The sequence below is a fragment of the Mobula hypostoma genome, chromosome 25 (assembly GCF_963921235.1).
Source record: "Mobula hypostoma chromosome 25, sMobHyp1.1, whole genome shotgun sequence".
Classification (NCBI taxonomy): domain Eukaryota; kingdom Metazoa; phylum Chordata; class Chondrichthyes; order Myliobatiformes; family Myliobatidae; genus Mobula; species Mobula hypostoma.
In genome coordinates this window covers 20911653-20924473 of record NC_086121.1, presented here as the reverse complement: position 1 = coordinate 20924473, position 12821 = coordinate 20911653, and the positions used below count along the sequence as shown (strand labels likewise).

Below are 12821 nucleotides of genomic sequence, written 5' to 3'. Positions count from 1 at the left end.
AATGAGGGGACATCTTATATGGATACACAAATTTTGAGGAGTATAGATGGGGTGAATGCATGCTGGGTTTTCCCCCTCAGACACAGTGAGACGAGAACTAGAGGTCACAGATTGAGGGTGAAAGGTGGAATATTTAAGAGAAAACTAAGGCAGAACTTCTTCACTCAGAGGATGATGCGAGTGTGGAACGAGCTTCCAGTGGAAGTGGTAGCTGTGGGTTCAATTCTAACATTTAAAAGAAGCTTGGATAGGTACATTGGTGAAAGGGTATGGAGGGTTATGGTCTAGGTGCAGGTAGATAGGACTAAGCACAAAACTAGTTTGATACAGACTAGATGGGCCAAATGGCCTGTTTCTGTCCTGTAGTGCTCTATGACTCTACAACAGATGCAACAGAAACACACATAAAGTGCTGGAGGAACTCAGCAGGTCAGGCAGTATCTATGCAAATAAATAAACAGTCAACGTTTTGGGCCAAGACCCTTCTTCAGGACTGGAAAGGAAGAGGGAAGATACCAGAATAAAAAGGTAGGTGGAGGGGAAGGAGGATAGCGAGAAGATGATAGGTGAAGTCAGGCGGGTATGAAAGGTAACGAGCTGGAGAGGAAGGAATCTGATAGGAGAGGAGAAAGAGAAGGAGGAGGGGACCCAGGGGTGCTGATAGGCAGGTGAGAAGAGGTAAGAAGCTAGAGTGGGGAACAGAAGGGGAGGGGAAGGGACAATTTCTTTAACTGGGAGGAAGAAAAAAAAAAAAATCAATATTCAAGCCATCAGGTTGGAGGCTACCCAGACGGAATATAAGGTGTTGCTCCTCTACTCCAAGGGTGGCCTCATCTTGGCACAACAGGAGGCCATGGACTGACATGTCGGGATGGGAATGGGAATTAGAATTTAAATGTTAGGCAGCTGGGAAGTTGCCAATGTTTTTGGTGAATGGAGCAGAGGTGCTCAACGAAGTGGTCCCTCAATTTACAGCGTAAATATAGGGGCTGCATCACGAGCACCGAATATATTGTTTCTTTGATCCTTTTAAACATATGCAAAAAACACAAAAAACACAATAGATATAAACAGCAAGCAACACACATCAAAGTTGCTGGTGAACGCAGCAGGCCAGGCAGTTGACGTTTCAGGCCGAGACCCTTCATCAGGACTCATAGATATCATAGATATAAACAGTTCTGAAATGATGCATCATATTCTGTCTTCCTTTCTTCTGTTCTACTAAATTCACTAGCTAAAGTATCTCTCAATTGATAGTTTCCCATTAATCTTTCCCTCTGCATCTCAACAACAGATCATCCACTTTGCTCAGAACCCTCAAAACACCGAGCCCAGCAACCAACATTCTTACCTAGAACTGCTTGCCTCCTTAGACAAACAGCATCTCACCCTATTACTCCACTCATCCTTGCTCTCAGCAACCTGCACCTAGCCAGTCACACTCTCACCTGCTCCGGTCGCCCACAATTTGGATCCAAGTTAAAGTTCATGGTGGTGTCCAACAACCGTCTTCCATACTCTGCAGAATACAGATTGACACTGAAAGCCTGTAAGACAAAAATAAAACACACCTCAGTCCAAAAGGAAATATTTCTGCCTATCATCACCACAGCCGAAATGCCTCCAAGATGAAAACCATGATATCAATTATCACTCTCCCACTGGGAGGGGAGAGAAAAAAAAATGAACTGATTGTATTCCCTTACAACACTGAACACTAACAGCATTTAGATCACAAAACTGTTCAACCTAAATTAAGGTTGATTTCGGGGTAAATGGGTATAAGATGGTGCCACGTACAGCAGCCATGTTGCGAGCTTCCATTCCAAATCTACAGTGTACTACTAATTTCTACAATTTTCTGAGCATTTTATGTTCAAGTAGCTGATAGTCACATCAGATACGATAGATTGACCCTTCTGAACATTGGAAAGACGGCATTTACCCACTATGTGCCGCCTTTCCTACACTGGGAACCCCTGCTTGCGCGATCCACGGGAGACACATCTCTTACACCGCCACGACCTCGGAAGAAGTGCCAGAGGCGACGGAAAAGGGCCGGGGTCCTGGTGAGACTGAGACGATGATAATCAGCCGCCGCTCCCTAGTATACTCCTGGCTAACGTTCAGTCCCTGGACAGCAAGCTGTGCGAACTTACAGCTAGAATCTCCTACCAGCGGGAAACAAATTAATGTAACGTTTTGTGCTTCATGGAGACCTGGCTGACGGAGGAGATACCAGACCACATTATCAAACCTTCTGGGTTCTCCCTGTTCTAGGCAGACGGGTCAAAAAACCTCACTGGGAAGAGTAAAGGAGGAGGGGTATGCTTCATGGTCAACAATGCTTGGTGCGACCCCCAGAATGTGCATATACTCAAATCCTTTTGTTCCCCAGACCTGGAATACCTGCTGCTGTTGCGCAGACCCTACTGGCTGCCTTGGGAGCTCACGGCTGTTATCGTCACAGCGGTGTACATTCCGCTGCAGGCTGATACTGACCTGGCACTCAAGGAACTGTACGAGACCATCAACATGCTGGAGACTGCACACCCAGAGGCTGCCTTCACCTTCGCCAGTGACTTTAATCCAGCATCCCTGATGGAAGTCTCTCCGAAGTTTTGTCAGCACATCCAGGTGAGTACTCACGAAGATAACACACTCAACCACTGTTACACTCCCTTTCGTAATGTTTCCAAAGCTCTCCTCTGCCCAGCTTTTGGAAAATCAGACCACTCCTTGATCCTGCTTCTCCCGATGTACAGGCAGAAGCTGAAACAAGAGGCGGCCACAGTCAAAACCGTCCACTGTTGGTCCAACCAGTCGGCCTTCCTGCCGCAGGACTGCTTCGATGACGTCGACTGGAATGTCTTCCATGATGAGGACGTCTCCGAGTTCACAGATGGAGTCACGTGCTTCATCCGGAAGTGCATCGACGATATTGTCCCCCAGAAGTCGGTCAGGGTCTTCCGTGCAAGCAGCACTTACCGTGCGACACAGAACTTACATTGCTGGCAATCAGCCCCAGCTCAAGAAAAACAGCTATGATCTGTGTAAAGCTATCAAGGCTGCGAAACAACAATACAGGGAGAAGATTGAGTCAAGATTCACAATGAATAGCACACGTGACTTGTGGCGAGGGTTACATACCATCGCAGACTTCAAAGCCAAACGTAATGACGCCACCAACATCATGGCCTCTCTCCCAGATGAGCTCAATTATTTTTACGCTCTGTTCAATGTCACTATCTCTGAGCCTCCAAGGAAGGGCACCACTACAATCCGCAACCTGGTCATCTCTGAGGCTGAGGCACGCAGATATTTCCAACGTGTGGACAGTCGCAAGGCTGCGGAACCGGATGACATCCCAGGGCGAGTACCTAGGATGTGTGCAGCACAACTGGCAGGTGCGTTTATCATCATTTTTAATCTCTCCCTCTCCCAGTGTAGAGTGCCCTCCTGCTTCAAATTATCCACCATTGTCCCTGTACCAAAAAAGACCAAGGTAACATGCTTGAATGACTGACGTCCTGTCGCACTCACCTCAATAATAAGCAAATGCTTTGAGAGGCTGGTCAAGGATCACATCAGCAGCTTGCTATCACTCTAACTGGACCCCCTACAGTTTGCCTACCAACACAACCGATTGACAAACAACACAATAGCCACTGCTCTACATACCGTCCTTACACATCCGGAGAAGGACATTTATGTGAGAATGCTGTACTTTATCTACAGTTCAGCATTCAACACCATAATTCCATCCAGGCTCAACAGGAAGCTCAGGGACCTCAGCCTTGACCCTACCTTGTATAGCAGGATCCTGGACTTCCTGTCAGATCACCAGCAGGTGGTAAGAGTGGGCTCTCTCACCCCCATCCCTCTAACTCTCAATACAGGAGCCTCTCAGGGCTGTGTACTAAGTCCCCTCCTTTACTCCCTGTATACCCATGTCTGTGTCGCCACTCACAACTCTAATCTGCTAATTAAATTTGCCGACGACACCACATTGATTGGCCTAATCTCAAACAATAACGAGGTGGCCTCCAGAGAAGAAGTCATCTCTCTGCCACAGTGATGTCAAGAAAACAACCTCTCCCTCAATGTTACAAAAACAAAGGAGCTGGTTATGGATTTCAGGAGGAATGGAGATGGGCTAAACCCTCATCAATGGATCTGGGGTTGAGAGGGTAAACACCTTTAAGTTCCTCAGCATCCATATCACCGAGGACCTCACGTGGTCTGTACACACCAGCTGTGTGGTGAAAAAGGCACCACAGCACCTCTTTCACCTCAGACGGTTGAGAAGGTTTGGCATGGGCCCCCACATCCTAAGAACTTTCTACAGGGGCACAATTGAGAGCATTCTGACTGGCTGCATCGCTGCCTAGTATGGGAACTGTACCTCCCGTAATCACAGGACTCTGCAGAGAGTGGTGCGGACAGTCCAGAGCATCCATAGTTGTGAACTTCCCATGATTCAGGACATTTACAAAGACAGGGGTGAAAGAAAGGCCTGAAGGATCATTGGAGACCCGAGTCACCCCAACCACAATCTATTTGTTACCATCTGGGAAACGGTACCGCAGCATAAAAGCCAGGATCAACAGGCTCCCGGACAGCTTCTTCCACCAGGCCACCAGACTGATTAACTCACACTGATTTGAGTGTATTTCTGTTACATTAACAGTTCTATTTATTATAAATTACTATGACTGCACATTTGGACAGATGTAACATAAATATTCTTATATCCTTCACATACATGAGGAGTAAGAAATAAAGTCAATTCAATTCAATTCAAATATAAATGGGTGAAGTATCCTGTTCTTTGAATAACACTATGGGTTATTTGATGTCACACAAGAAGGCAAGAGGGGCCAGAGTTTAAATCTGCATTTAAAAATCACCACTGGGAATACAATGTCCATTCAGTACAACTTGGGTGTTGCGTGCTCTTTGGAACTGGGCTCAAATTTTACAACATATACCCAAGATATTAAACATGATTCTGATTCTAAATCCACATTTAGACAACGTGTGCACATTTTTACTTTGTGAAAATGAACATCCCAAAGCAGATTTCACAAGCCTACATGGACATTCAATTGGATCCAAAGAAGCAATTTTTGGAGTTATCCGGTTATTTTGCTGGATAACTTGAGCTTTTCTTTCATTAACAGTAATCAGAATATAGCCAGCGTAGAATAAAAGATTTAAGCACAAACTTCCCCAGGTTAAGAACACCCAAGACCATATATACCCACAAGCATTTGGGAAACTAGAGGGAATGATGGGAAACTAGAGGGAATGATGGGAATTGATTGGCCACCTGCTGCATGACTAGTCATCTTCTGCCTGGTGGGAATAGAATATATCTATGTGCCGTTTCTCACCTCCCAGACCATTCCTCACACCCACCCCCCCCAACTCCGAGCCACAACAACCAGGGAATGAGTTGAGATGCGCAGAGGTGGGAGTGTGGAGCAGACTCACTCACTGACTTCATGAAGCTGACTGGCAGCCACTCCTCCCACACCAGCTTGCTCTCCCATCACAACTGTTTCTGGGATTCTCTCCCACATACTGTTTCTGTTCATCTCTGACTTACTAAAAATTCAGGTTATGAACAGTGACAGGGCCCTGTTAAAATATGTAGACTGCCTGTATAAGAAATTAGGAAGGATGGGTGGCAAAAGCAGATTCAGCTGCCAGGAAATTGAGAATGTTAAAGAGAAAAAACAAAGTAATAGCATGAAGTAGCAGAAGGGCTAATAGTAACTATTCAGAAATGGACAAGGCACATGAACACACAAACCTCCAGAGCTGGGAAGTCTAAATTGAAGGCTCTTTACGTGAAGTAAGAGGGCAGTCATAACAAGAACATTAAGTAATGATGAAATACGAGTAATGGTCTCTGCATAGACAGCAAAGAGACCAAAATGGGGAATTAAATATTCCAGGACTCTCATCTTTTAGAAAATGAAAATGGCAGGTAGCCTTGGTATAAAAATTGGACAAAGATAGTCAAGAGAAAGAAGCTTAGCTCAGGAAAATAAATGAAAAATAATTAAGTTTGGATGGAGTTAAAAAACCCAAAGGGACAGAAAATAATGTGCATGAATCGCAAAAGGTTGTTTTGCAGGTGCAGCAGGCTATCAAGAAGGTAAATGAAATGTTGGCCTTCATTGCAAGAGGGAGCAGAGCGGTTATGCTACGAATGTACAGGGTCCTGGTGAGGCCGGATCTGGAGCATTGCATGCAGTTCTGGTCTCCTTACTTGAAGGAGGATATACTGGCTTTGGAGGCAGCGCAGAGGAAGTTCACCAGGTTAATTCCAGAGATGAAGGGGTTTGACTAGGAGGAGAGACTGAGTCACGTGGGACTGTATTCACTGGAATTCAGAAGGATGAGAGATCTTATAGAAACATACAAGAAAAAAATGAACAGGACAGATAAGATAGAGGCAAGAAAGTTATTTCCACTGGTAGGTGAGACTAGAACTAGGGGACATAGCCTCAAGATTCGGGGGAGTAAATTTAGCACAGAGATTAAGAGGAACTGATTTTCCCAAAGAGTGGTGAATCTGCGAAATTCTCTGCCCAATGAAGCAGTCAGTAAATATATTTAAGACAAGGTTGGATAGATTTTTGCATAGTAGGGGAATTAAGGGTTATGGGGAAAAGGCAGGCAGGTGGAGATGAGTCCATGGCCAGATCAGCCATGATCTTATTGAATGGCGGAGCAGGCTCGACAAGTCAGATGGCCGACTCCTGCTCCTATTTCTTACGTTCTTAAATAATATAAAAATAAGACGAATCATACATAGATCCCTAAATAATAATGTTAATGCAGGGCCTAATATAAATTAATAAATTAGAAATACGTGTAATAAGAGAATACCGTAATTTTGGAGAACATTACATATTCACTGGACAAAACAAATTAACAATAATAGCACAGAGGATGACTGCAAAACATATCAGAGATCATCTTCTGGATTAAAATGCTGAAGAATTAATCAGGAAACAGACTAATTTTAGAATCAATATTGAGTAATGTAAAAGGTAGGGTAAGTAGCCTCGAGGAAACTCTGATCATAACAGTATAGAATCGGAAAATAGTGCAAATTTATTCAGCTCAATCTAAAATCTCCTGCTTACATCTGAGTAAAGCAAGCTATGAAACTACGTTATTATGGTGAATTGGAAAACTGCATGAAAAGGTATGACAGTAAGCTAGTAATGCCCTACATCTGTATTCCTCTGGAACTAAGTGGTCGAGCAATGCTTTCAGAGGGGTTAAAAACCGTATTACATGAAAGGAAAAGCCTTACAATGCCAAAAAAAGGCCTGGAAATTAAGAAAATTTCAGGTAACCGAACTGAAAATTCCACCGAGGTCAATAGATTTTTAGAAATCAAGGAAAATAGGTCTGGTGTAGACAACTAACTCAGAGGTAACAGATCAGCTCTCAGAGTGGGGAAACAGACAAGTGGCCATGGTAGCTGTTTCTACTGCTTATGTTGTTTTGTGTTTCATTTAGTTCCTGCATTGTACAGCCACATTATCTCACCCTACTAATCTGTCATGATTCAGCATCTTAATTAATTCTGTATCCTCCCGGATAGGTTGCACTGCTCATCTTGTATCCGTATTTCCAGGTTAGTTACCAGTGCTTATTCAGGATGCTTACCAGGATAATGTGGGGAAGGCTAATTGCAGTAGAGAGCAAACTTCCCTACACCATACCAGCAAATACTTCGAAGGCAACTATAGGAAATGCTAAATGCATAGTATTAAATATCCTTCATAGCAGGTAAAGTATTAATTTTGCTTTAGGTTTAAAAAGGTCCTTACTGTTTTGTTCCTAGATGTCATGACAGCTGCCACCAACCTGTCACCGCTTGTAGCAAAGGATGCGAGCATAGCCTACAAAAAGGAACATAAGATTAAGCTTGAAAGAACAAGATTACAAATACCTTAATAACATTCCATTTTGAATTACAAAGCGGGAAACACTATCAGATCGCACAAACAAGCCCAAGAACACTAACCTCCAAACCTACAACACTGACATACTTGTAAAACTTACTATTATGAAGGATTATCTTTGACTGTTTACATGATACCATGGTTGTAAAAGTAGGCACAAGTGATTCACCTTCAAACCTCTAAAAAGCCTTTCTAACATCTGTGTAACTCATTGAGATGATGACGGAATACTCAGCACCCTGTTCAATGGGGTTTGACACGGTGTTCACAAGTTCAATGCTGTCCAAAAATGGCCAGAAAACCTGAATGGTACCCCTGTTAATCAACTTGAAATCCACACTCCCAGGTCTCCAATCACCAGCAACAGAGTAGTGTGCACAGTCTAAAGAAGTGTGATTGCACTTCCCCAAGGTCACTTTGCCAATAGAAGTACTGGCTAGAAAATACCCTGCCACCACCACGGTCTTGTCACTAGGACAGCGAGCTGTTTACTGTACTGTTTACCTGTGCTGTGTAATGCATACATTTTGAATACTTCATTAGCTTATATGTGGCAATATTTTGTTTTATGTGCTGTGTGTGATATGTTTTCTGTGGGTGCACCATAGTCAGGAGGAACGTTGTTTCATTTGGCTGAACTTATGTACAGTCAGACGTCAATAAACTTGAACGTCATTACCTCCAAGCTGTGTGTCATCCAATTTGAATGTATTAGTGCTCCTATATCATTACTGGATCCCAAAACTCTTTCCCAACCGCTAATTCTGGAAGCAATATTAATGTAAAAATTTCAAATAATTCAAATAGAAACACAAGTACTTTCAAAGAGGAACTAGGATTGGCCATATGTGTGCCTTTGTCAGTGGATCTCAATAAAATCCACATGTATACTAACATTTAAGTTACACTCAAGAAATTGAACTTTAACCTTCACAATCCTCAAATTAACATTTTTAAAGCTTCTTGGAATAAACTTCATTTGCACAGAAATATTTAACCTTCAAGCACCCAGCAAGGATAAACCCTTCTCCCTGAAGCATACACAGATATATAGGCAACAGAACAATCAAGATCAACGTCATCTACAACGTGTTAAGTCCAAACCAATAACCATACTTTTCTCCAGCATACAGTTGACCTTCAAAAGTACTACGAAAAAAATAAAATAAAATCCAGTACAATTGAGGCCACTCAGTGATATTCTCCAAATAAGAGATAGCTGGGGTTACGGTCTCGGGTATCTGTGGCAGAACATCAGCATTTACCTACATATACATTTTTATCACTCTCACCTGTGCGAAGTCACGTAGCAGGCTGACCACGCCATCATGGAAATGTAATAACGCATAGTGAGTGCCCGACAACTGAAGGAAGAATTGAGTAGACGATGCCACCAGTGGTGATGACTGAATTGTTATAACTCTTCCCTCAAACTCCTCAGCTAGTTCCAGCTCTAGAGACTAGAGGGAGGATTGGAGTAAAAATAAAGGTAATGGTCAATTCTGAGCAAAACACCAACATCTCTTCCAAAACTTATACTGAAATTACTGATATACAGTTCTACCCAGCAATCATTAGCATCTTTTGCAGCAAAAGAAATACTGATGAACACCGTGTGGCCCTTTGGGTGATGGAAATTTGCCCTTACACAATTCACAACCCAAAAATCTGAGATATGGAATAAAATTTGCTCTTAAAGAATCTGAGTGGAAAAAAAACTGATGTTTGACACATATGCAGATGACACCGCTCACGTTACAGAAAATCAAAGTTCTTTAAGAATGCAACAACCCCAAAACAAAGGGGGGGGGGAGTCATTTGTAATAAAGCATTACAGCAGAATTTCATGTATATAACTAGAACATTATTAGTTCCGCAAGTGAAATATTAAATGGCATTTGCTACATGATAAAAAAAAGCATTAACCAGATGCAAATAGAGGATTGCTCCCACTACTGGACTGTTGTGGAAGGGCAAAGTTCCAACACTAACCAGATGTGGAAAGGCATGGGCTCCCACGACCAGCCAGAGGAAGATGTCACGTCCCACCATTGTCAGATAATGTCTATGGACATATTATCACCTTAATGCGCAAGATGATGCGCTAATCATGAGCCAGTTGTGGAAGAATGTAGGAAGGATCATGTTAATGACAAGATATTGGAAAGTGACAGTTCACATCATTGGCAAGGATTTCTGTCATTGTTCAAATACAGAAAGAGGCAGACTCCCATCACAGGTGATCATACTGGGTAGACAATAAATATCGGGCAAACTCGTCCTCAAACAGAAGAGGACAGATCTGTCCTTCATTTCCATGGATCACATTCGCACTTTGGAAAGGCTGTGACAAGATGCCCACTCTTCAGGAAATAGCAAAAACAATCATGACAAAAAAGAAAATCCAATACTCGCTGTACCCAAGAGAACTAGTAAAGATCAAGGGGATATCTGAATGTTTATTAAAGCACCTCCACCTCAATCTGGCAACAGAGGAACACCGAATCCTCACCTGTAGATCAACCTGCACAGACTCTTGTTCAGATTCCAATGGCAAAACCCAGAGCGAATGAGATCCAGAGTCTATGCATATCAAGACTCCAGTCCCAACAATTCCACAAACGTTACGCAAACGTTGGATCCAAGGAGTTGATACAGTCACCTGCAAAGAGAAAGTGGAAACTTGTCATTCAGAAAATATATACCATTAACTAATTTCTTTGGAAAGGTTCATCATAATCTCCAATTTGATACACCCAAATATATGAAGTTAACTAAAATACCAAATTCAACTATATCACCTGCACCTACAACAGCCATCAAATCCTAGCTCAAGTCTCCTCAAAGTAAAAAAGAGCTGAGGGATTCTGTAACAGGTTTATCAAATTAGTTTGTTGGTATGACCAGTGGCTGAACACACAAGGACCCAGCAGGTGGAACATATAATCTGCCTCAGAGAGGAGATTAGGATGGATACCTAATTATTAGCCAATAATCCAGAGTGCCTAAATGGGCAACCTTCATTTATGCATAATCAAGCAGTGTGCTTGGAAGGATGGAACAAACTCTGACTAGAATTACGGTATGATGAAAATAGAGGTACAAAATGAAACCAGTCACGTTAAGAATTTCCGCTTGGGTATAATGACAATACATGATTTCTCCTGCATGGAGCCAACTAAATAGGGGGGGAAATAAATTGAGGCAAAAGAAGAAAATGTATACAACGTATGATTATATTTAATGCTCTAGCAACCACCCACAGCAATGACCTACAGTAGTTTCAAATAGAAGTGAATCTCAGATCTTATATTAACCCAAATTAGTATCATAGAGAGCATCGGCAGCCTTCCCTCAACCTATACCATTAAATTTAGGCTACCCTCTCCATCCTCACAGATCTTTACACTCACCACAAACACGAGGAAATCTGCAGATGCTGGAATTTCAAGCAACACACATCAAAGTTGCTGGTGAACGCAGCAGGCCAGGCAGCATCTCTAGCAAGAGGTACAGTCGACGTTTCGGGCCGAGACCCTTCGTCAGGACTAACTGAAAGAAGCGCTAGTAAGAGATTTCTATGTTGACTGTACCTCTTCCTGGAGATGCTGCCCGGCCTGCCACATTCACCAGCAACTTTTATGTGTGTTGCTTTACACTCACCAGTTATTTTTCCAATTCAATTCAAAGGATTACATTCTTTTACACTGAACTCCTATTTTCAAACCCGCTCTCACCTGTTGGATGATCTTTCCATCATTAACGTCGTACTGAATTATGACAAGACGAGAGCCAGCAACCATTCCCACCACGTACACCATACCACCTCCTCCCGAGTAAAGCAGCTCATAATGGACAGTATCACTGGGGGGAGAAAAACAGAAATACTTGGTAAACTCACACAAAGGGTGTCAGGTGTCTCGCCATCCTTAGCCGCACAATCAAATAGACTAAGAGATCCTCCCGTCTTTGACCACATACTCAATTTTAGTACAAGGTGTACAGTCACTGCACAACTACAACAAGTCATCACCATCCTGTTATTCTCACAAGTGTAGGTGGCTGGACTGAGTACTGAAGCCTTCATCAGGAGTGATATTCCCGGTGAGCATGATCTTCATCAGGAGTGATATTCCCGGTGAGCATGATGGCACTTACATTCCTCACAGCAGAACAGACAGCAGCTATTTCTACCACAGAGCTCAGATTGAAGAGCTAACAAACAAAGCAGAAGAACTAAAATAAAACAATATCCATCACTCATTTGAAATAAGCCATTAGACTGAAAGCGCAGGGTCCGTGAGACACATCACTTGGAATACCTGATGACTGATCTTCTATTCAGCTAATCTCTGTAGGTTGTATGTTAGCAGTGGCTCACTCTCAATTCCAAGTCAGAATTCCCCACGTTTATTTGCTGCTATAGACACTTTAGCACAAAGCTTTTGGGTCATTCTTCACAGTTCTGGGAGAGTGCTACACTATTGGAAGTTTCACTTTTCAGATAGTACAGTAAATCAAGGTCCCATTCTGCTTTCTCAGACAGACATTAAATATCCCATGGCCATTTTTCCAAAGCAAAGAGGAAGTATCACTTTTTTTTTGCCTTCACTAAGCTTTTCAATTCAATTAATATTTCATGTTACCAACATATTGCTGCGAGCAAGAGCTACCACCTATTTCCAACATAACAACAATTAACGCATCGATTTATTGGGCCGTAGATGGTTTTGACAGCATTGTAAAAATTATGCATGTCATTATTATTGGCAAAGGACTGGATTTCATGTGCCTTTTCAGTCCACCACTCATTTCAACAACAAT

General features: G+C 42.7%; 1 protein-coding gene across 1 annotated transcript in view; it reads right to left on the bottom strand.

The window, feature by feature from the left end:
- emc1 (ER membrane protein complex subunit 1) overlaps positions 1–12821 on the bottom strand; it is a 37577-nt gene that overhangs the window by 20564 nt on the left and 4192 nt on the right. The window contains exons 6-10 of the mRNA XM_063033183.1: positions 11735–11861; positions 10510–10659; positions 9290–9457; positions 7863–7934; positions 1452–1550 (exon numbers count right to left, since the gene is read on the bottom strand). Of these exons, the coding sequence (XP_062889253.1) occupies positions 1452–1550; positions 7863–7934; positions 9290–9457; positions 10510–10659; positions 11735–11861 (616 nt within the window). The remainder of the gene's footprint in view (positions 1–1451; positions 1551–7862; positions 7935–9289; positions 9458–10509; positions 10660–11734; positions 11862–12821) is intronic.